At 51.4% G+C, this 23,844-nt stretch overlaps 7 protein-coding genes across 7 annotated transcripts; 2 read left to right on the forward strand and 5 right to left on the reverse strand.

Annotated features, from left to right (window-relative positions):
* Positions 1-303: 303 nt before the first annotated feature.
* Aspvir_003774 (PalH/RIM21 family protein) lies at positions 304-2,759 on the reverse strand (the record flags this gene model as incomplete). The annotated part of the gene is made up of 2 exons (XM_043267023.1): positions 304-2,522; positions 2,651-2,759. 2 exons carry the CDS (start codon positions 2,757-2,759, stop codon positions 304-306), a joined length of 2,328 nt encoding a protein of 775 aa, XP_043122958.1.
* Positions 2,760-4,498: 1,739 nt separating this feature from the next.
* Aspvir_003775 (DUF614 domain protein) lies at positions 4,499-5,556 on the reverse strand (the record flags this gene model as incomplete). The annotated part of the gene is made up of 2 exons (XM_043267024.1): positions 4,499-4,734; positions 4,788-5,556. 2 exons carry the CDS (start codon positions 5,554-5,556, stop codon positions 4,499-4,501), a joined length of 1,005 nt encoding a protein of 334 aa, XP_043122959.1.
* Positions 5,557-9,354: 3,798 nt separating this feature from the next.
* Aspvir_003776 (inositol polyphosphate kinase KCS1) lies at positions 9,355-13,524 on the forward strand (the record flags this gene model as incomplete). The annotated part of the gene is made up of 2 exons (XM_043267025.1): positions 9,355-11,468; positions 11,562-13,524. The coding sequence occupies 2 exons, from the start codon at positions 9,355-9,357 to the stop codon at positions 13,522-13,524; spliced, it is 4,077 nt and encodes a 1,358-aa protein (XP_043122960.1).
* Positions 13,525-16,594: 3,070 nt separating this feature from the next.
* Aspvir_003777 (MFS transporter) lies at positions 16,595-18,590 on the forward strand (the record flags this gene model as incomplete). Its single annotated transcript, XM_043267026.1, has 3 exons — positions 16,595-16,866; positions 16,952-17,873; positions 17,925-18,590. The coding sequence occupies 3 exons, from the start codon at positions 16,595-16,597 to the stop codon at positions 18,588-18,590; spliced, it is 1,860 nt and encodes a 619-aa protein (XP_043122961.1).
* Positions 18,591-18,928: 338 nt separating this feature from the next.
* Aspvir_003778 (uncharacterized protein) lies at positions 18,929-20,932 on the reverse strand (the record flags this gene model as incomplete). The annotated part of the gene is made up of 2 exons (XM_043267027.1): positions 18,929-19,039; positions 19,103-20,932. The coding sequence occupies 2 exons, from the start codon at positions 20,930-20,932 to the stop codon at positions 18,929-18,931; spliced, it is 1,941 nt and encodes a 646-aa protein (XP_043122962.1).
* A 209-nt stretch (positions 20,933-21,141) lies between these two features.
* Positions 21,142-22,629, reverse strand: Aspvir_003779 (GDP-Man:Man(1)GlcNAc(2)-PP-dolichol alpha-1,3-mannosyltransferase; the record flags this gene model as incomplete). Its single annotated transcript, XM_043267028.1, has 2 exons — positions 21,142-21,749; positions 21,807-22,629. 2 exons carry the CDS (start codon positions 22,627-22,629, stop codon positions 21,142-21,144), a joined length of 1,431 nt encoding a protein of 476 aa, XP_043122963.1.
* A 186-nt stretch (positions 22,630-22,815) lies between these two features.
* Positions 22,816-23,478, reverse strand: Aspvir_003780 (PaaI family thioesterase; the record flags this gene model as incomplete). The annotated part of the gene is made up of 1 exon (XM_043267029.1): positions 22,816-23,478. One exon carries the CDS (start codon positions 23,476-23,478, stop codon positions 22,816-22,818), a length of 663 nt encoding a protein of 220 aa, XP_043122964.1.
* Between the last annotated feature and the right edge of the window lie 366 nt (positions 23,479-23,844).

Here is a 23,844-nt window from a genome sequence, read left to right on the forward strand (position 1 = left end):
CAAGGGTATCTTTTACACAGCAAGATCTCCTTCTGTAAACCCGCCAGTTGTTCTACCTTTCCCAGATATTCAAGTAATATGCAATTCATAGGCGATAAGACGCTGTGCACATCTTCCAGCTCGCAAGTAAGAAGTGACAACATATCATCGAAAGAGAAAAGAAAACTGATTACCACGTGGTGAATGATCCCCGACTCCTCGCTAAATTAACAGTCGAAAGGGTAATAGAATGCAAACAGACCCAGGCCAATAAGAACGATAACAAGTAAAGATCGTGCGTGACGTCAACAGCTATCTCTCGGATCATGTGCGGTCTTGACTGGGATCATCCCGAGGACTATCGTGAGTCGGGGACCGTTGCTGATCCTGCAGTGACGGCGCCGACGATGGAGGCTGCTCAGTTGGAGCGCTATTTTGACTCTCATGCAGAGCATCAGGAGCGTCGTGTTCCGCAGCTTCACCGGCTGCCTCATCAACAGGCTGAGCGTCTACATTGTGGGCCATGTTCGTTGCTGCAGCTTGTTGCTGTGCATGATGATCACCAGGCACGATAAGGGCCGCTGTTTCCGGATCGTAGCGCAGTTCATAGTTGCTGTTGCCGAGAATTGAGTCCCCCTCAGGCAGACTCCACGGAGCGGCGGTTCGAGTCTGCGGTTGGATCACCCTCACTGGCAGATTGGAGCGGTCGGAACGAACAACACGATTGGGCGTCGGTTCCAGTATGTTTGCATCATTCAGCCATTGCGGGGACCATGTATTCTGGCCCCGGCGTCTAGCAGGAATGACGGTCACGGGTAGGGAAGCATCTGCGTCTCGCCTATCGGAGCCGGGCCTGATCCTAAAGTTGAAAGGGAACAACTGTCCGTGTTTGCTGCTTGCAGCACGCTGCTTGTCACTTTCCTCGCCATACAAATCTTCCTGCGCAGTTGAAGGATCCTCGTCTGCCTGTGCTGAGGCAACTTCTCTGGGCAGGGACGCACGTCTCTTCTTGAAGGGATTCAGAATCGTTCGCCAACGGTGGTCCATATTGACGATCTGAGGTGACTCTTCACGGGTCTGCTGCGCTGAAAGACGCGGCTGAGCGACCTCAGCTTCTCCCTCCTCGGATCTCATGGCCATTTCCTTCAGCTGGTCTGTCTCGTATTCATCTTCCTCCTCCATATGAGGCATCACGACAGGAGGCGTCGGACTAGACACCGGGTGATAATGGACATTATACACGGTGCTTGCTGCACTTGTGGTATCCGCCCGACTAACTGGAGTAGCAGCCGCCGGGGGTGGTGTCGGGCGGCCAGCTCCATGACGTCGCACATCGGAACCAACTGTTTTGCGTTGTTTGTCCGGCTTGCGGTTACCACGGGGTAGACCAACCCTTGTGCGCAGAGGTCGATGTGCCAACCCCATGACACCTCCCCATCCCGAGGACGTACCGGTTCCCCCGCCTCTACCGTAGGTCTGGCGAGGCCAGTCGACCTCTTCCGATGGTGTGACTTCCAGCATTTCGTCTCCGTCGAATAACTCCCTCCCGAGAATGCCATCCTTCCTTTCGTCCCGTTCCAGTGCTTCAATTCGTTCCACCCACTCCCAAACCACAACACTCGCGGCCGCTGACCCGACCCATCGTATGTAGGTACCCCAACCGGCAATCTCTTCTTTGGCGATATCCAGAACGAAGAAAATGACAGGTATGAGAACAGCACACAAAGATAAAAGTGCGACCAAGCAGATATTCCTCATTTTGGGGTGAAAGAAGGCATATCGGTGTTTGGATAGTGAATAGAAGATTACCCAGGCGGCGTATAGAAGGTTGAGCGCGAGCTCAAACAGATAGCTGAGCGCAGGGATCGCATCGTCGTAGAGTCGGGGCCGCGTAGTATTGGTCTTGACCAAAAACTTGTCCAGAATGCTAAATATCGTGTCCAAGACTATTAACGCGAATCCGGCCCATTTGATCATGACCTTCTCCTTATGTCGCGGGAATAACCGTATCAGCGTCTGCACCTGGGCCAGCCATAGAAACGTGCTTGATATAACTCTGACCACGCGGATCTCCGTGCCATCGATGACCTCCTCGGTGAGCCTTTCGGCATCGGAATAACCGTAGTTATACTGCCGCTCAGCGACCCGGAACGAGTCCGCAGACGCGATAGTCAAGGATACAGCCACCAATATTGCAGCTACTTTCTGTAGCCACGGTCTTCCACCAACGCCGACCACCGAGGAATTGCCGCTATAGGCTCCGCTGATCATGCCATGGCGCCCCAAGAAGTTGGCGCCGCCTCCGGGACCTCCAACATAGAACGTTCGTGGTGTGATGAGTAGTATTATGACGAGAAGATAGCTCACGACGGTTGCGCAGCCGATAGCGTATAACTGCGGCGTGACGGAAGAGTAGAAGGGGTCGCGGGTGTCAAGGAGGGGAGATGGCTGCCGAGTATCGGTTGGTTGACTTGTACATACGGGCTCGAAGACGGCATTTTCTGTGAGGGTGATTGCAAAGGATCGGTTAAGATAGACGTAGCCTAGAAGCATGCGCAACGGACGCGACAGTCAGCTAAAAGTTGGGGGAGATCTACGGCGCCTACAGTGACGCAGCGACATCCTAGAACAAGTAACTGCACAAGACGATCGATTAATGATGATCACGTACCATCGCTAGGAAGCAGAAAGGGAGTGCAGCCTGGCGAATAAGACTTGGTGGAGGTGGTCGTTGGATTAGCCCATATTTGGCGGGGAGTTAGACGAGCATCATCCCCCATGGTCAGGCAGACTCTTGAAGACGTCTTACGTCGTCGTTGGTTGCGAGGGATTCATAAAAGCCGGGATATCATGCGATAAGGCTGCTCTCGATGACCATTAATGCAAATAGATGGAAATTGCCTCAAACCCCCATAATGGCACTGTTCTGATGAATGTGATCATCCGCGAGTGGTCAGGTCTCTATAGGACGGTAGCAACAGACAAGTCTCGAGGCGCAAGGAGTATCGAAATCGACACGTGCTAGGAGAATCGGTATTCAAAAGATGATCAAGCAGGGTAGGCAAGACAAAATGTCAAACAAGGATGGAGGAAAAGGCTTGTTCGAGAATTGGGTTGCGGAGGAGGAGGCATAGGTCGTATTCGCCAGACTACCTTAAGGAGAGACGAGGCCAAGACTTGGTGAGCCATCCGCCACTGCGGTCCAGATCTCTTATAGCCATTGAACAACTGCACAGTAAGCCAACATTTACAGCCGATGAGCAGATTTCCTCTGAGCAAATAAGGTTTTGTGGTATGGTAGATATTCTACGGAGCAACTTGGCCTCCAGATTCTCTGCACATCTAAGAGTTGCTGGACTGCCGCTGTCTTAGGTACAAGCCGACTCCATACACCCCATCACTACCTTTAAGGGCATTTGCATCGCAAGCTCAGTAGCTCCTATATTCTATTGCTTGTCGCCTGTCACTGAATCTAGAACTCCTCGTTCTAAGCTTTGTTGAGGGAAAGTGTTTCACAGCAGCCATGTGCATGCATGTGAGTATTACTATCCGTGGTGGGTAGAGCACTCATTCAGCTCCCTGATGTCAAACATGCCGACAAGAATGGGGTGCGTTCGTATTCCATGAAATCGATCCAGCTGCCTGCTGTATCTTTAACCCTGAAGCGTCATGAAAATTAGTGTTTGAGACGGCTCATGCCTGACTGACGACTGACTGGTCCCAGCTGCCCGACATAACTCCTGATGTATCCGGATCTGTGACTCTGTGTCTATCGCCTAGGACAGGTGATATAGAATATTCTCAATGCTGAGTTATATCTGTCCTACAGGTAATCGGACGCAAGTACGGAGTAATACGGCAAAAGATATGTGCAACCTTGAACCTTAAATTCCACCATTCAGCTACACACCGACTCCTTGGATCAGCTGAGTGACTGGAGTGTTTTTGACTCTCGAGCTGATAGAACAGCTTCATTCATTAGCCTTTTTTTGTCATGAATTGGTAAGCGTGATGGGTTTGGAAACGTTGGGCCACTCGCCAAAGTACATAGGCGTAGCTTGGTATTCGGGATTCAGAAGGATTTTCGTACAATCCTACAGGATTCATGGTGGAACGCTGATCTTCTAAGGGAACAGAGCATACGTGGGATTTGGAAATATGGATCTCATCATATTTCTTGACGTCGATACGTATATACATTGCCTGATAATTTGGCAAGACTTCAGATGTCGCTAAAGACACGATCCAACGCTGGAGCTAGGGATACCCCTCGCTCAATGCTGAAGGGTGAAGACCATAACATAAGATGGAGACGGATTGAGAACAAATCAAACATAAGCCGTCCAGTAGAACGCCCTGGGAAAAGAAGGTGGCAAGAATATGAACGAGTTTCGTTGTCCTGACAGAGGGGAGTGTCTCTCATCCAAGCGCAGACAAGACCTCAAAAAGAATCCGCTTGACGTGATGCACTGTCGATTTCTGGTAAGCACCTGTCGATCTACGGCGACCTGGGCCGACATCATCTCGGCGGCTGGCCATAGGACATCTGCAAGGGTGCTGCATATGGTGATAGCAGTGCCTGCCCCGTGGCCCAAGCAGCTCTTTCTCGCTCTTCTTCCCGAGTCTTGAATTCCTTCTCGTCTTGTATGAGCGTGCAGCATGTGCAGCATGTCGCTCGCACACAATCAGACCCAACGTTGCCACTGATACCGTACGCTTTGCGTGTCCGTGTGTGCTGCACAGTAGCCAGCAGCCCTATTTCAAAGTCAGTAACGAACTTTTGCTGTCAGCATGATTAAGAAACTCACATTGACATCCGCATAGCAAGGCCATTGCCGTACACGAGCCGTTGCATGTCTCGTGGCCTAGCATGTTGGTTGGGTTCTCTTTTTTCGCTTTCATCGAAAGGCGATACTGCGTCCTCCCGTAGAGTATACAAGGACACAAAAGTCCAAGACAGCATGTTCCGATGCTGGAACATTCACATAAACCATGACTCCATGTTCCACCCTTGACGACCTGGTTGGGGTGTGCAATCTGCCCCGGTTGATGATAGGACATTGGCGTAGTTGGATGTGGCGCGCTGGTCATGATCGGTGGAGGAAAGCGTGGCAGGCGGGGAGAATGCAATGGGTTCTCGTCAGGCGCAACAGATATCTTTCGAGACTCTGCGACTTTATCTGACGCCTCAGGGTCCGCCTTGACTGGAAGTGGATCGTGGCCAGCGCTGTACGAGTATGCTGGTGCAAACGTATCGAACTGCGCTTGTTGTGGCGCATCCTCTGCATAGGGAGCATAATGCGCAGGATGCTGCTCAATGGGCGGACCACCGGGGTAGACAGACGCAGCAGACTCATGCTGAAGTTGAGCTTTCTCATTGAACGTTGGTTGAATGTCTTCTGTCGCGGTGACCTGCTGCTGTACCGGACAAGCATTGGCTTTTGTCTCTGATCCTGACAGCGGTACTTGTCGCTCTATCCTTTGTCGGGAAGGATTCAATTCTAGCGGCGTTTCAATGAAAGAGTATCTTTGAGTTCCCGCACCAAACGAGGTGTCCAATCGTAATTGCGGGTCCATTATGGTACTATACTTGCTTCGAGCGACGAACGCCTCTAATCTCCTGTCCGGACTGGAAATGCTTAGTTCAGCATAAGCAACCGCTTGACAACAACCGAAGCGCTCTCGGAAGGATAAGGTTGCTGTGCGTGCGCTTCGTTCAGCCTGCTGCCGTCAGCTTCATCGCATGCATCAAAATCGCGCAGGCTCTCCTCGCTCCTTGATAGAGGAGGCCAGAAACAACAGGAAATAGGAATTCGGGCTTCTGAAACGAGACGCAAATGCAATGATATGATCAGCCAACATCAAATCGGGGTGCTAGAGCCATTAAGTGTGTGCATCATGGAGTAACAGACATGACTGAGTGGAGACCCAAAGCGCTCAGATGTACTTGGATCATGCCGCGGGGATGGATGCTTGGTCTCTAAGTGGTCAGAACTCAATGTATCTCGTGCTTTTGGATTATGAGAGCTTGTTGCACCAACTGCTTAGCCTGCAGCAGGCGCCATCACTTCTCACCAGTCACATCGGTCGTTGGCCAGGCGCCCGTTCGGAACATCCCGTTGGCGGGCTACTCATCACATCGCTGCCCTGTCGCTATCACATTGGATAGTGCCAAAAACGCCGTCCTACCAATGATGATGGAAGATTAGGAGCAATCTGGACGTAAGTTCACTACGCCGCAATATTGTGACAGTCTGAGGGGAAACTGTCTCGTATGCGAGATCGCGGTTTTATCGACTTCTTACGCAGAGAGCGAATGTGTGATTCTCCTGCCTGGTTGCAGACAGGACGAGAACAAAACAGCCAATGAGAGGAAGCGAATCAGAGTTAGACTTGACGTTGTTATTTATTATTCTTGATAGGAAAGGAGCTGGGGCGAATTGGCTGTGTTGCGTGTCAATGCTTGAGACACGGGGGAAATGAGAAAACATATATTGGCAACTGGCTCGCTCCTTCAACCTCCGTTGCAACCCGCACATGTTGACACTACGTTTTAGCTGATTGAATACCATTGCAAGCTTGGGCTTCATATTCTCAAATTTCCACACTTCTTGTTTGATCCCACTGGGTACCAATCGATTATCACCAAAACTATGACTTAACTGCGGTGTTTTTTCATGGAAGTTTGTTTATTCGAAGACAGTGGTATTTTCAATCTAGAATACCTACCTTAGGTCAATTTAAAGGGTCACTTCTATATTTCCTGGCGGCTATTATATTAGTACTATACCCTCACCTTGAACGCCATGACGGGGTCGCAAGAGGATTCTTCATACAGCATCTTATAAGCAGGGGGGGTAATCCAAAGATCCTTGGGAACTCTGATCCGGAAATTTCTCTTGCATACAAACTGCACCAAAACGGGAGGGGCACCAGCGAGCTTATCGCTCACAGTAAGCTGGTCGCTTAGGTCCGCTCCAGGGCCAGGTATGTGCAACAAGGCGAAGAGAGAACCAAAAGAGACGCCATAGGTCGAATATATTGCGCCTGCCTGAGCTCTACATCTCCTGTTTCTGAGCCAGGTAATGCAATTTCAGCCAGAAGCACTACGGCCACAAGTAGTACCGCAGTGATCAATCGAACGTAGTATGCTGCATCAAAGTCTTTCCCTTCGGAACGAGATCTCAAGAGACTGGATGCATCATTGCACGCAGAGTTCCAGATAAGGAATACAGATATCGAGAATGATCGGCTGTAGATTGATCGGGGGCATATGTGAGTAATGTGACAGGTCACAGGCGATGATCGCTCACGAGGATAAATGAATCCTGCATGGTTCTGTTGTTGGGAAATTCAGAGGGTATGGGAAGACTTCTACCAGTCTTTAATAATGGAGGGGGTGTTGGGCATGAGGAGCAGCCCAATAATGTACTCCGCCAGATGAGGACTCGGGAGCAAATATTCCCAGGCGATGACTTAGCGACATCAAAAATAATACCACGATGCACATAATGAATTTGAGAGCAAGGATACTTTGTGTCAGAATAGCCAGCATCAGGAGCTCAGCGAAAGAGAACAGAAATGCAGATGTCTGAAAAGGGACATACTACTAACGATCTGACGCAAGGGAAGAAACAAGGATACCTCGATAAAACTTTGTTTTCGTGACCGGTGTGAGGCTGTGATAATTTATATCTGAAAATGCGAGACATCATCCTCTCATCGATTGTTCCATCTCGACATTCCAGTCGGATCGACAGGATATGAGGAGTGGAGTTTCCGGGGAGGAGGGGGAAATCCTCGTGGCCAGCAGGTTGATCACGTTGTCTATCTAATGGTTGGTGTTTCTGAGGCTGAACGTCACCAGCATTCGCAGTTCGGAGGAAACTCGACAGAGAGGCATTAATTATTGATGCACAAAACGGTATAGAAGCGAAACGTTTTGCTCGATTGGAAAAGAAATTGGCCAGGGATTCAAAAAGGTCGTCTCATTTCTGGATTTCAAATCTTTAGATAAGAGAGTCTATCAAACGCCAGCTTAGTGGTCGATTATCACCGACATTTGAAGGTGAAGAATGTCGGTCTCATCCTCCTGCGGCAGCGTATCTAGCTGGTAAGATAGTATGGAGTACGTAAGATAAACAGTGCCTTAGTCTCGTGGGTCATCAGTCAAGAGCTATCAGTACCTCGATAGGGGATATGGGAGACAATTACCTAGCGACATACCTGAATTAAGGGCTGATGTCTACCAGAGATTGGCTTTGGAAATGAAGAATGAAATTACACGCAGCTTTCACCTGATGATATTCCCATCTCTTTCAAATTGTTTATGCCCCCAGTAAAACGGCGTGGAGATCCAAGGATCTAGAAAGACGCTGGGGATGATGATTACCCGAAGAGGAATAGAACGGACAAGCCACAGCTGCTTTTTCCTGGGGAAATCCAATCTCAGTGATGATTCTGAACTACGACTGGAAAGACTCGGCCATTATTGGCATGTTGGACCTGCGTTAAGAGCACCTAAACCCGTCCTTAACTCTATCCTACAAAGTGTGGTTCTTAGCGTCCTGTCTCTCTTAGTTCTTGCTGAACCAAGCACTCCGTAGTCAGATAGTAGAGACCCATTACTGATTCACTGTATACTTGGCTCTGAAGGTGTGACCTGTCTAGAACTCTTTACTCCGTACAGCGTCCAAATAACCAGAGAAAAAGAATAATACAGAAGAGATGGGAAGCAAAGAGAAGTCTGGCCCACCCTATTCACTTTGACTTTTTTTGTTATTTCTTTTTTTTAATATATATCATCCATCCGTTCAATTATCTAAACCCAATTGGAAGTTTCGTTTCGTTGTTTGTCCCGTCATTCTAAGGTACCTTAACTTCTGTACTGTAATGCTCCTCTGATTAAATCATCCATCCTCCACCTCGCCCTTACTGCCATCTACATACCAATAAAACAGGCATTGATCACTTCATTCCAGAGTTTGTCCAGTCGAACAACTGCCTAGACTCCAAATCAATAATACCGCATTGATAACGACCTGAATTTACGGCCTTCTAATTCCTCAGGTTGTCCCGTCCGACGACTCCGTCGCATTTGCTGGCCTGTAAGATTATTTCTCCCCGGAACGTGGCTTGGTGTTCCTTGACCTTCTCGATGATTTTCCCCTACCGCCTAGCTTCTAGTCTAACTTACTAAGAGAACTAAAACCCGGTGACGCCAGAGAATAATCTCCCTCCTCCAAGCCTTCGCTTTCCGCCTTTGAGTGAAACACCAACCATAATCTTCCCTTCAACAACGCCCTTTTTTCCCTGCTCGGCTTCCCATTCGATTCCGTGCAGCAACCAACCCCCCCCCCAACCAATGTCCTCCCCATGTCAAGGCCACCATCTGCGTCTGAGAACACCTTGCCTGACACCCTGGTGACACCTGCTGCGTCTGCCCAACATGATTGCTCTGCACGGCCTGAGCTCTCTTCCGGCAAGCATCGTCGCCACAACGCTCGCGACCAGCAGCTCATGTATCAGGATGTCCAGCAAGCTCCTTCTCCATCCCGCGCTGAATCCCCCACTGCTCATCAATGGTCTAAACCTGCATCTGGCTTTACCCTAAAAAGGGCATTGACTCTTCCCCTGGAGAGGCTCTCCCGTCCCGATCGGTCTCAGAGTCCCCAGCTTTCCGAGAGGGATTCCATCTTCGCAACCCACTATCTTCCCTCGGACAACGAAACCAGTAACACACCGCAACTGGATCCCGTACAAGATGTTGATAATGGCTTGACGTCCGATTTGTCTCCGGGACTCGATAATGCGCCCGCTTCTCCAATTTCCTCTGCCAAGATTCCCTTCCGTCGCCCTTCCTTCGATCGCTCCCCCATGGAAGTCGAAGTTCGCAGATCTCACCCGTTGCGCTCCTCTACCTCCATTTCGCCATCTCTCCCCGTCCATCCCTCGTCACTACGACCCGTTTCCTCAGATGTAGCTTGGGACGCACCTCATAAGGAACCGGACAGAAGACTGAACGCTCCTGTCCGGGAGAGTTTGCATCTCCCCGGAAAATGTTTCTCGGATGGTATTGGCACTAAACACACCCCTTTGGAGGATTCCGTTCCCAATCTCAGCCTGATATCTGCCTCTTTGAGAGACTCGTCCTCGCCGTCCCGTCACCCTGAATATCCGGAACAAATCCGGGACCAGAATTGCGAGACTAGAGCTGAGCGGAGTGCGAGTCGGTCCCGACGCGGCAGGGTTGAGAACTCCATTGAGGCCAATCTGACCAACGCGGAGCCTACCTCTCACGTACGTAGTCGGAAGTCTAGTCATTACCTCGGTTTGTTCAAGGAGAATACGACCTCGCCTGACCGCAAAAGAAGGGAGGATAGAGACGGGAAGCACGAGGAGCCTTCGACGCAGGATGAATCGTCGGACGTCACCGTCTTTTCCGAGCCTGAGCAGATCCGGGATCGTTTCCACGCTCAAGCAGGAGACTTGCTGTCAGAGGACGTTGGTCCTCGAACTTCCAAGAGCTCACCTCAGCTCTCGCTTTCCGCCGCTCCATCGATAGGGCCAACCGCATGGCAAGAAAATCGTCCGCATACCCTGACTGATGATGTTTTCAAACGCCAGCCCAAGTCTCTGCCGCGCAGTTTGCTGGAGGAAATTCGGTCTTTCCACTTGACTCCGGGAGGTGGTCGCGGTTCCTCATTCTCGAAGAGTATCCCAACCCAGTATGCTGAACGGGGCAGAGACTATTTCGCAGAGATTCCACCTAGTGATGGGCTCTCGCCACCAGATACAATTCAAGAGCAACGTCGGGACTCGGCGCAATTCGACGATGAAGAAGAGGAACAGATCTCGTCTGCTGTATACTTTCCACATGAGCGTGTCACGGTCTCTGAAGAAGTCGACCAAGTCGAGCCTTTCCCTGAGAATGAGCCAGACGTGGAGCGGTTCGATGAGTCGGCACCGAAGAGTAATCTTGCTCTGGTGCCGAAAGTGCATCCCGTGCCTATTGGGCAGGAAAGCAGCCATGTGGATATCTCGCTTCGGTCTAAAAATGAGAGTAGGATTCTCCATGGCGAGCTACAAGACATGCACTCCCCTACACTAGAAGAATATGATCGCAAACCTCTTGGCGCCATTTCAGAACGCAGCGGTGGATACTCTACATGTGAGTCCGAGTTCGCCTCTGCGGATGATAGCAGTGTGTCTGCTCGAGAGGAGGAATCGAGCTTGACCGACGATGCTGATGTGACCCCGACCGCTACTCCAACTCAGCGTGCTCGCTTCCCGCGTCCACGACGGAAGCACAGTTCGACAGCACCCGTAGGCGCGGTTGAACTAAAGCCTTATCGACATCAAGTGGGTGGTCATACCACGGTTTTCCGTTTCTCAAGACGTGCCGTTTGTAAACAGCTCAACAATCGGGAGAACGAATTTTACGAGCGAATTGAACGCAGACACCCTGAAATGCTCATGTTTCTTCCCAGGTAAGGCAGGCTCAGCTATAAAGACATTATTTCCTTTGACATTCTCCCTACCCTGACTTACTGGACCCGCTGACAATGATTCTCTCTATTCAGATATATTGGTGTCCTGAATGTGACTTTTTCAAAGAATTCAAAGCGCCCCAAAGCTTCGTCAGAAAACAATGCTGAACCCACCGATACCGAACACAGCAAGGAGCTCACCCACGATGAAAAGGACTCAAGGAAACGAAGCATTAGCAAGCCTAGCCAGACGGGAGACGCGGAACCAGAACGGATTTTTAGTCAGAAACAAGTGACCGGTATCATCCCCAAGGTGATACTCGAGAACAATCGCCATATTATTCCGGCTGATCTGTTCATGCGCTGTCAAAGACCTAGGACTGCTGATTGTGCCACGTCAGGCAGTCGGCGATCTTTGAATGGGAATCACGCATCAGGTGGAAAGCAATCGGTCGGTGGATCTACTGCCGGCAGCATTTCTGCTCCTACCTTGGACAAGCCCATTGCTAGATGGGGTGCCACAACGGTGAATAGGAAGTTGCAGGAGCAGGTTCTTCGAGAGGTCTTCAGCCCTCCCGCCATCCATCATCACCGGCGCCATGCCCGCGGTCACTTGAATTTGCCAAGGACGTCTTCGGACATTGGCCATCGACGGGCCAATATGTCCGAGGACCAGAGCGCAAGTCTGCATCGCTATGCGTCGGAGCGCGCTGAAGCAGCACCCAGTTCTTCGGGCATTGCCATTTCGAAGCCGTCAAATGAAGGCCCGGCTCTGTCATCTTCCGCCTCAACGGCCCTTGACGCTGGCCATGACCGCCTCGAGAAGGTCCGAACCGAAGAACCACAACCTCGCGCCAGCTCGCTCAGTCGAACCCGGCGGGTCAGAAGACGGCATTCAGGCAGCGGTCTCCAAAGACGAGGAAGCATCAGCTCCAATAAAGGTGTCGGTCAACTCATGTTTTTTGAGGATGATGGCTATGGTGGCGACAAAGAAGATGGTATATTTTCGATGGAACATGACGCCTCCTTGGTTTCATCTAGCGATCCTCATGTTAACGGCTCCACTGCTGCGCCGATCCACAAGGATGATATGTCTAAATATGGACTCTCTGCAGCCTTGGCCGCCCGCGATAGCCCGTCCAAGTCCTTAAACCTTCAGGCGAAGGAGGATTCTCAGATGATTGTCCCTTCTAATCCCAAGGAGGCACAAACTAGAAAAGACGAAAGGGTACAGTTTTTCCTGTTGCTGGAGGATCTCACAGCTGGTATGAACAAGCCCTGCGTGTTGGACTTGAAGATGGGGACCCGCCAATACGGCATAGAAGCCGGCGAGAAGAAGCGAAAGTCCCAAAGGCGCAAATGCCAGTCGACCACGTCACAGCAGCTGGGTGTCCGACTTTGCGGCATGCAGACTTGGAATGTGAGGAAGCAGGAATACACGTTTGAGGACAAGTACTTCGGACGGGATCTCAAGTCTGGGCGTGAATTCCAGGATGCCCTCACACGCTTTCTCTACGACGGCGTTTCTTACAGGAGTGTGGCGAAGAAGATCCCTATCATTCTGGATAAGCTGGCAAAGCTGGAGAATATGATTCGAAAGCTCAAACGTTATCGCCTATATGCTAGCAGCTTACTGATTCTTTACGACGGCGATCAAAATTCTACCGAAAAATCTCAAGCCGATGAGACTCACAACGCCGACAAGCGGGCTCCTCTTCACCACCGTGCCTCCGAGGACGGGCACAACAATACCGAAGTACATTTAAAGATAGTCGACTTTGCAAATTGCGTCACGGGCGAAGACGAACTTCCTCCAGATGCTCCCTGCCCGCCCCAGCACCCGGATGATATTGACCGTGGGTATCTCCGTGGACTTCGCTCACTCCGAATGTACTTCCAACGCATTCTCAAGGAAGTGACTCAAGATGAATTCGTTGAGCGGGGTGAAGGTGAAGCTCCCGCTCTCCGATCTCGTGATTCCGGTCGCGAGGAATCAACGGACCGGTTCTGGGACGAGAGCGTGTTGGAGGAGGATCCCGGTGAAGTCAGCTTCTGAGTTCCAACCACCACCCCACTAGTCTCTGCCTCAAACATGTCAGTTTTGAGCGGGGCAATTTTTAATATTCTATTCATCTTTCTCGTTTTCTCATTCCTAATGACTTCTCCGTGCTTGGAGTTAGCGGCTCTGCATTTGATCGGATTTTCAACTCAATGCACCGGAGTATCATGGAGATGGCGTCCTTTTTTTGCATGACAGGGTGCTGGGATAACGATGTTTCTGTTTCTGCTACCTTTCTCTTCTTTCCTCCTCGCATACTGGACTCTGTCTGATGACATTATCCGCATGATATGACACCGTCGCGATCTGAGTGGGGATACAGGGAGGTCTTTGAAGATCATTGAAGTGACGGATGCTACGATACTTACGATTGATAATGATACCATGCTCGCCTCTTGGGTCTTGTCTATCCGTGCCTGGAGCATCATAGAGGAGGATCATCTGCTTGGGAGCAACTTCCTTTCTGATGGTATGTATGAGATCATAATTTTCCCTTTCGGTTTCATTTCTTTCCAATTGTTGTTCTCTTCTCGGACATGTCTTAGTGATTATACCCCTCGGGAAACTGTCCGATTCCCCGGGTTACTGTTTTTCTTTTTCTTTTTTCTTTTTTCACAGATTGCAAGCATGGGACGCATTCGGATTGTTCATGTACATCGATGAATACCAGTTTAGATAGCTCCAATCATGTAAAAACGTGATTCTTCAATACGCCTACGAGAAGGTGCCTAGATTAAACGTTGTGTAGGGCAAGAGTCAAAGACAGTGGTTGATTCCCAAGCATTCATCTTCATTGACTAGAACTGAAGCTGCCTCACCTGCTCTGCATACATACTTATTCTCTATCTGTGTGCTGAAATCACGAGAATAAGAAGTAATATGACTTCCTAAAATAGGAAAAGTGGGGGAAATAAATGACCGACCAGAGGCTGGAGATACTGAATCCCAGAGATATAGGAGGATTGACAGGTTACTAGTCTGGATAAGAAGAAGAGGACATTGAGAACTGATTTGAAGTAGAAGGTGATGCTGAGCATCCAGCTTTGTGATAAGCCTTAGGTCTTGACGATTCAGCATTTCTCTCTTGACAAAATCGGCAAAAGAACCACATCTACGCGGGCCAAGCAAAGATAGATGGACATACATATCATAATGCTTTGAGGGAATTCCACTCAAGTCCTTCTCTCCTCATCAACCCCCCTTCCCATAGTCCCTGTTGATGGGAACATGCGCCTGCCAATCGCCATTCTACGATTCATTTCGTCCAATAGCCTTAGCTGCATCTGCAGATCTTCTTGATGGGCATCACCTCTAGGAGCTGGGAAATTCTCTGGCAATTCCATCTGGCAACGCTCGTGAAGACATTGCACTTGATCGTTGCTCCAACCTTGCGAGTAGAAATGGTGGGAGATGGCTTCTTTCATCATTTCGATATGAGTGAAGTAACAAGAACACTGTGAATCAGTCCATCCTTGGGAGCACAAGAAGTCGTAAAGTCTCTTCTCGGGGGGAGTCAGGCCTGTAGGGTCAATGGCGTGAGGCTCATCAGGAATCAATGTCTCGTTGAAAGTAACGGAGGCAGTTTGGCTTGGGTTTGGGAGACTAGTAGCAGACCGGGGAGTCTCCTCATCTGCTTCAACAGACATATTTTTGTCCTGTGTGTGTCTATTGTTGAATTCCAGTATTATGGCCAATAAAAGACATTGCCTCTATGTAATTTGTAGAGTGTGGACTGAACTAGGCTCCGAGTAGGGTAGACCGGCGAAATAATGAGAACAGCGTACTACTCGCAGCATACCCGAATCATGAGAGCCAAAGTCAGTTGAGAAGCATTAGCTCAGCCGCCGCGTTCCATGAGGCATTTTTGTGATTGGTTATGCATTCAAAAAACTGATACTCCGTACACTAACCCACAAGCATGTTCAGCCAAGGGCCGGTTGGAGAGTAGACATCCTAGCTCAAGTATTGCGTTGCATTCACGAACTGACGCCAGGCATTTTAGGGGCCGGCGGAAGCCATCTTAGAGCATAGAGTAGGGTTTGGTTCCACTTCTTCTTCTCCCTTTTCCATTGTTTCCTGTCCACCGCGTGAGGAAGGCGAAAACATACAGGCTGAAGGATACGCAAGATGTAAAAGCACTGTAATCCAGGTCGTCCATTCCAATACCTAATGAAGTAAAATTCACGAAGAGAAGACGCCCTTTCACCGGATACAGTGGAAAGAAATTGTCAGCCGAATCGTGCAGGGCAGGTTATCAAGACGATCCGTCTTCGGTCTCCATTAGAACGGCAGGTCCATCTAATTGCGTGGGTGGGTAAGGGGGCTGTGTCGCAGATACAGAGTCTTCAGCCGACCGGGGACATGTTGCTGCCAGGGGGAATGAAGCTGTTGGAAAGAAGGGTGTCGTCATTGAGCGACGCACTACGAGTTTATATAGATCAGAGAAGCAGTTCGTTTGGGGATAGCTCCCGACACTAAACCTGATACGGACAGGCTAAACTGTAACCAGGCGATGCTATGGGATACGGGGCAGCGGACACGGGCGCCAAACCCAATGAGGAGGCGGCTGAAAAGGTGCCTGTAGATGACTCAGCAGAATCACCTGATGGCTGAGGCACGATCATGTGCTCCCAGAATTGGAGAATCTCACGTGTCGCTGATAAACAGTGTATCTCCTCTGATGACGTGCTCTTGAGACCCTCTCAACAAGACATCTCGCGGCTCCTTCATCCATGGCATTGATCAACAGTGTTTAAATAGGGCGCTGGATAATTACCCGCGCTCTCCTTGCACTTTAACTATTCATCCAGTATCACAATAATCAACTGCTACTTGACCTGACCAGGCCGCAGGGAGAGCCGCCTTCCGTTATCAGTTCGTCAGTTGCTTATCCCAGCTGGCCTGGGGAACTGTCCATCTCGCTGAAACGCCGCTACACAATCTGCTGACGACAGAGGTATACCTTATCGAGTATATATATTACCGTATAACCACTTCTGAGCCGATTGGGCTGTGTTATTTGCTACATACTGGCGCTCCATAGAGCTGCAGTTGATACACAAGCACAATGACCGGCTCTGATCAACAGTACGAGCCAGCAATTGATAAGCGGGACTTTGATGATAATCGACCCCTACTCCATGACATTGACGCCGGCGTTGATGGGACTGGGGAAGGACGGCCGCGTTCCAGTTCGAGACTGTCCACCATCCGAAATCTCGACGGTGGCACCGACGGGCTCTTGAACAATGTGGTTGACGAGATCGTTGAGAGAGATCGTCGTAAGATGGCAATGGAAGTGATGCGTGTATGCAGCTTTGTGGTGGGCGTGATCACCTGGTTGGCCGTCCCTTTTCTCGCAATCCGTAGATGCTATCGTTTGCCCGTTGTTGTAAATGTACTGACGGTAAGCGTGGTCATTTAGTCTTGGAGCCGGTAGCATCACTGCTTTTTCGCTGTACGGGCCTCTTTTCCTCACTCGGCTCCATTACAGTCAGCTTCAGGTGAACGCTGTTTCGATCGCGGCGGAGATCTCAATGTACCTTCCCGTGCCATTGTTCGGGTACCTTTGCGATCGGTACACGCCCTCTCCGCTGGCCTTGCTATCAGGACTTGTCTTTGGAGGAGGTTACCTGCTGGCTGCCTTTGCATATAGGAGTGGCCCGCTCCCTGACGCAGGCGGAGAAGGATGGCCATCCTGGGTGATGGTTGTGGCATTCGTTGCTATTGGGACGGCTACAAGCTGTATGTACCTGGCTGCGGTGACGACATGCGCGAAGAACTTTGGTCGCGGCAAGCACAAGGGTATCATGCTTGCCGTTCCTATTGCGGGCTTCGGTCTGAGTGGCATGTGGCAGAGCCAGCTAGCCACATACCTGCTATGTGAACGCCGCGAGGATGGAAGCCGCGGTGACGTGGATGTATTCCGCTACTTTCTGTTCCTTGCCTTGTTTCTCTTCTGCCTGGGAGTCATTGGCACTTTCGGGTTGAGAATCGTTGAGGAGGAAGAGGAGAAGTACATTGATGAGGCTGTCGAGGAGCTCGAGCGTAGTGGTCTCCTCGAGGAAAGCGAGTTCTTCCGGCCTCGAAGCGAAGTGCAGGCGGCTTATGGAACATTTTCCGAGGCTGCTGACGGCAATGCCCCGGACCCGGAGCTATCATTGACCCTCTCTGAAGAAGAACATGAAGCGGCGAGACTGGGGAAGGAAAGGGAGGAGGAGGAACGGAGGAAGAAGAACTGGCTGCTGAACTTCGAAACACGACTGTTCCTGCAAGATCAGACCATGTGGTGGCTTGCACTTGGCTTCTTCCTGGTCACCGGTCCAGGAGAAGCGTACATCAACAACGTACGTTTACCCATACTATGCCAGTAGACAATAAACTAATTGGCCTCCTAGTTGGGAACAATCATTCAGACGCTCACACCGGAATTATACCCCCCCAACGCTCCGCCTCCAGCAGGCCTGCCCTCTACACATGTGACCACGATAGCACTCACGTCAACCATAGCCCGACTGCTCACCGGATCTCTCTCCGACTTCTTCGCGCCCCCGGCCACTCATCTTTTCCCAGCAAACATAGAAGCCGGCCGTCGCTCGTCGTTATCAGGTTCAACCGCAAACAGACCCACCCTCTCGCGACTCGCCTTCCTTGTGCCCTCAGCTCTCCTCCTCTCCCTCGGCTATCTCCTCCTCTCGTCCCCCTTACCCCTCCAGCACCCAGGTCTCACACACGTAACAACCGCGCTGATTGGCCTAGGCTACGGCAGCGCCTTCTCTCTCGTCCCCATCATCATCTCTGTCGTGTGGGGGGTCGAGAACTTCGGCACTAACTGGGGCATCGTGGCCATGGTCCCTGCTGCCGGTGCTGCGATGTGGGGGATCATATATTCGCGGGGATACCAGGACGCGACGGACGGCGGGAACGGCTCAGCGGACGGACAGTGCCATGGCTGGCGCTGCTATGGGTTCTGGGCCGTCGGATGCACCCTCAGTGTGTGGGTGGCTGTAGTTGCGTGGATACTTGCTTGGAGGGGTTGGCGACGACGGGGTGTCGTTGTTTGATTCATTCATCCATACTTTGGCGTTTGAAATATTCTGGATTTGTTTCGGTATAGAGATATAGCATCTCCATGAGGTGGCGGGTTCCCTTTTGGCTAGTTTTTTTATTTTCGGCATCAAGATCAGTGAGAGACACATGTAAAATATGTTTGTATCTATTGGTCCTGACCATGATGTATTTGCACATTCCAGCAACCGATGAAACCTACTCCATACCAAGTATAACAGATGCCAATATTCTCACAAGAAGGACAAATGACGACCAGAAAGAATAGAAGGGTATTCATGTACGACAGGGGAATAAGACCAAAGTCCAATAAACAGATACAGAGCAACCCAAATCAGATATCCGTAGACGAGGGATCAAGACCCATAAACACCTTGTACAGCCGTTTACTTGCAGCCGGGCCGATGCGCGAGTCCGTCAGGGCACCGTTCTTGTTTGCAGATTTCTTCGGAATAAAGTTAGCGAAGCTTTGAACCGGGATAGAGGTAGATAAGGGCTATGTGCATACCTTGACATCTTCTAGCATGGTCGGCCCATGCCGGCGCATGCCTCTCACCAAGTCCACGACGGAGGGATACCTCGCCGCGATGCCATAAGCCATGGACGCAGTGACGCGATTCACCTCCTGGAGCATTTTGACAAAGGTATCGGCCTTGTCCTCGCCGGGTTTGACCTGTCCCGTATCCATGCAAAAGGCCGAGTCGTTGCCGTCCATGCGCTCGCGCTTGTACGGGATGGTGGAAATATGCTCGGTAAAGTTCTTGATCCATTCTGCCGACTCCGCCGCGGCGCTGGTGTGGTGGATGAGGCAGGCGTGTGTGACCTGCAACTCGAGGAGGGCGTCTTCGATGGTATCGTCGTCGACGGGCGGGGTGGACTCGGCGGTTTTGGCGGGGGCTTTTCTGCGGCGGGTCGAAGAGGAAGGATCGTCTGGGTTCTGGTCGAGTTGCCGGCGGACCTGGGCTTGGAAGGCTCTGTTGCGGGAGTTTTGGTTCTTGCGCATCCACGCGGTTAGGCCTTCGATGAGGTAGATGGGTTTGTGGCCCGGGTAGGCTTTTTTGATGCGGGAGAGGTGCAGTTCCAGCTCGGTTGTGCCTGTTACCGAGTCCGCGGGCGCAATCACCATGTTGACGAACTCTTGTGCTGTCACGAGACAGAGGACGTGGTCTTCTTCGCGGATATGGTGGGGACATGGCTCCCAATGGCCGGCAGCTTCGTTGTACCTGGCTGTGACCTTCCGGCGCCATTTGACGATATTCGGGATAGAGCTCGTGAAGAACGTGTGCTCAACTCCCAGGCGTTTCATGAGTTCAATGCTCTGGTTGCCGACACTTGTTTCCCTGAACGAGGAAGCGAGGTCAAGGATCATCTCAGGCGTGGACTCCTTCTTGTCCACCTTGAGCTTGTTGACCTCCGCCAAGTCCGCAGCGAGTTGCTTTTCCCGAGCCTTTTCCTCCCTCAGCTTCTTCTGTCTTTCCTTCTCGAGCTGTTTCTCATGTTCCCGCTGCGCCTTTGCGGCTTCTCGCTCTTTAGCCCGCGCTTCTTTCTCCGCAGCGGTCAGCTTGGTTGTCTTTCGTGCTGGCTTGCGAGATTCAGCTGCTACCTCGGAAAGATCATCTTCCAGGTCAAGGACATCGCGTTCCTGGGTCTTTTTGTAGGGACCTGCGCCTCTTGATCTCGTCCTACTCCCGGCGCTACTAGTAGCTTGTGAGCGCTCCTGCAGATCTGCAAGGAGACTGGCGGTCCGACTCGAAAAGAGCGAGTTTTCATGTCCAGATGCCTTTGCTTCTCTAGCCTGCCTCATTAACTCGTCAATATCTGGCATTCCCAGCTGGTCACTGAAGTCTTCGATATGGTCCTTCCTGGGGCCGACATCGAAAAGATCGGCATCTGCATCAACGTTATCGTCATCGTCAATCGTGATCGTGTTAATTTCCCCGGGATTCGTTTTATGAGTTGTAAGGGGTCTCGCTCCTGGCACAGGAGCAGGCGAAGTGAAAACAATAGGATCCGACTCCTCGTTCCAAGCGGGGACCTTCAGTGTTGAGGGTCCATCAGACGGCAAGGCGACGTCATCATCGGAGAACAGAAACAGATTTGTCGTCGAGAACTGAGCGTCTACTTCCTTAGGGGATTCGACCTCCTCGCTTATGCGACGTCTCTTGGTCGGTTTATCGATATCATCGTAGGCGAAAAGTGATTCGATATCGTCCGATAACAGTGGCCGTGGAGCAGAGGAGAGGGGCGGATCGGATGGAAGCGTGGCCACTAATGGCTGACGGGGCTGAGATGCTGGGGGCGGCGGCGTCGAGGACAGGAGGTTGATGACCTCTGGCATTTTCCTCGTTGAAGAGCACCGAGGTTGTGGATTAGTTGATGACCTATCCGTGCTCCGCTGCGACGTTTCTCCAGTTTCTCACGCGTTTCGCGATTATCCCGCGTTGGCATTGCGCGAAGTCACGTGAACAGGAGCCATTAAAAAGGTGTGTTTGGAGTACGTGTAAGATTGCTAAATACAATTAAGAAAAGAAGGGGTATTATACAAATCTAGATCAATTTTACAGCCCACACGGCAAAAATAGAAGACACAATGCCCAACAGGGCAAAGACGAAGATTAGCTGGTGAAATCCGCTGAATGGTCGTCTTTCCTTGCTGAGCATGTCTGCAATCTCCTCCTCAAGTCTGTCACCCATTGCAGTCAGCGAGAACTCCTTCTCTACTCTCGCTTTGCTCGCGGCTGACATGCGTTCCAAGTCCTTCTGGTCCAACTTGTAGAGAACCCGGTCCATGACCGTAGTCCAATCAGCGACGACCGTTGCGTCCCGGAGCCAGCCCATTTCGCCTTCCACAATAGTTTCCAACGGCCCGCCTGTGTTCGATGCGAGAACGGGAATCCCGGCGCGCATGGCTTCGACGGGGACAATACCAAAGTGTTCGTTGATGGGAGTGTAGAGAAGCAATTTTGCCTGCGAGAGGAGCGTATCCCGGAAGGCGGTTGGTACGGAGAGCAAGAAAAGGACGTCGATCGATTCAGGGATGGACAGGGCCGAGATGACCGTTTTAGAGGTCGCGGTCTGTAATCCCAAACTCGTGGCAAGCTGGTCTAGTTCTCGATGGTATTGGACATTCTCCTGGACCCGGTTGTCGTAACCGCCTGTAGAGTAACCTCAATCAATAGCTGCTCTCCCAATTAGGAAGAGGAGAGACCTACCAGCAATCACCAACCGTGTCCCCCTCCGTTTCTCCTCCCCAAGACCATGATACGCACGAATCGCCAACCCCAAATCCTTCTTCCTCTCGAACCGATTCACACTCAACAAGATCTTCTTCCCACCCCACAACGGACCCTCACCAGTCCCAACCGGCGCGCCAGCCGTGGTATCGACGCACGGATAGACAATCCGAACATCCCCCAGCTTCTCCTTCCCAAAGACCTCGCTCACGACCCCGCGGGTGAACTTTGAGTTGGCCACGACCTTATCCGACGCGCTCATCGCCCACCCTTCGAACCAGTCAAACGGATACCGATAGAGCGTCTTCGCAAGCCGCAACAGCTCGCCGCCCTCATTCCGCCGCGCAAGCAACTGATCAGGGAAATGGCAGTAGAAGAGGATGCGCTGGCGAGTGCGAGTGCGGCTGCGGCTGCGCGCCGCGCGCGGGCCGAGCGTTTTCAAAAACGGCACGCAGGCGGGGACCTGGTCGACGATGAATATGTCGTCCGAATCACCCTTTTCCGTTGCGATCTCCCTCAACACCGACACCGTCAGGTGCAACTGCCGCAGAACGGCCATGAGGACGTGCAGTCGGCCGCCAACATGCGCGGGGAAGAGTGTGTTGCCGCGCACGCGCACGTCGAGCGTGCCGTCGCGCGCTTCCTCGAAACAGTGCGATTTGTCGCGGTGGGAGGTGTAGATGGTGACTTTGTGGCCGCGGGACTGCAGCGCCAGCGCCACGTCGATGATTAGCCGCTCCGCGCCGCCGATTCCCAGGTCGGGGTGGATGATGATGACATTGGAGGGTTTGAGGCGGGCCATCGCCTGTGTGTCTGCGAGGAGTTTGTATGTCTGCGCAGAAGGGGAGTCATTGCTGCGTTGTTGGTTGAGCTTAAGCCACGGAGCACGACGTCATGTGATGACGCATCCGCCTATCTCCATCTACTCCGCACATGTCCTCAACAACAAACATCATTCTATTACTCTACCTCTATCACAAAACCTCAATCAAATCCTAACAGTAACATCCCTCTTAACCAAAAACATCCCTTCACAGGCCACACAACCCGCGTCCCCCTCCCCTTGGTCATCCGCAACAAAAATCTCCCCCTCCACATAAATCTTCCTCCCCTCCACCCTCCCAACCTCCGCCCTCGCAACAACAACCCCAGGAACCCTCACCGGCCTTTGATACTTCACATTCAAATAAATCGTGACCGCCCCCCGCCCCCGATCCAACCCACTCGCCCGGATCAATGTCCCCGTAACCTGGTCCAGCACCGTAGCCAGGAACCCGCCGTGCGCGATATCGGGCTGCCCCGATAGGCCGCGGCCGAGGTGGAGGAGGAGGTAGCCTTGCTCTCGCTCTTGCGGTTCTGCGTTTGCGTTTGCGGCGGCGGCGATGGCGCTGGTATCAGTATCTGTATCGTTTGAATAGGGAGATGTTGATGTTGTGGTATGAGCATGGGCCGGCTGGTAAATGAAGACGGACCTAAAAATTCCGTGGTTGGTCCGGAGGGTCGAGTGGAAGAAGGTGTCAGGGTTGCGCGGATGGATCACCCTTAGGTCCGGTTGAGCGAGGATCTCGGCGCATTTGGGGATGGTGTTGAAGAAGGCGAGGGTTTCTTCTGTAGATGTAGAGATCGAAGTAGAAGTAGAGGTAGCTGTCATGGTCTTCCAGCTGGCTTGTCGAATGGTGTTCGGGATAGTGATGTCTGCGATTAGTCGAATGGAGCGATTTGTTGAACCTAGGAGGCGATGAGGTCTCGTTGTTAACAGTATGAAGGCTTCTTTGGGTCAATTGTATTAAAATCTATCGATTTGAGATGCGTAGAATTTCGAGGACGTGCATTTCATGCCTCCGAACTTACCGGCGGGTTAGATCAATATGGTGTATACCGAAGAACCGAGGCACGTCCATGCGGAGTCCAATATTCTTGACTTGACTATTAAAAGATGTCTATGGTATATCACAAATCTTGCTTCCTTTCAATTCATGCTATACTACTACACCTTACATACAACAAGGCAAACTAC

The sequence above is a fragment of the Aspergillus viridinutans genome (genome assembly GCF_018404265.1).
Source record: "Aspergillus viridinutans IFM 47045 DNA, scaffold_2, whole genome shotgun sequence".
NCBI lineage: Eukaryota > Fungi > Ascomycota > Eurotiomycetes > Eurotiales > Aspergillaceae > Aspergillus > Aspergillus viridinutans.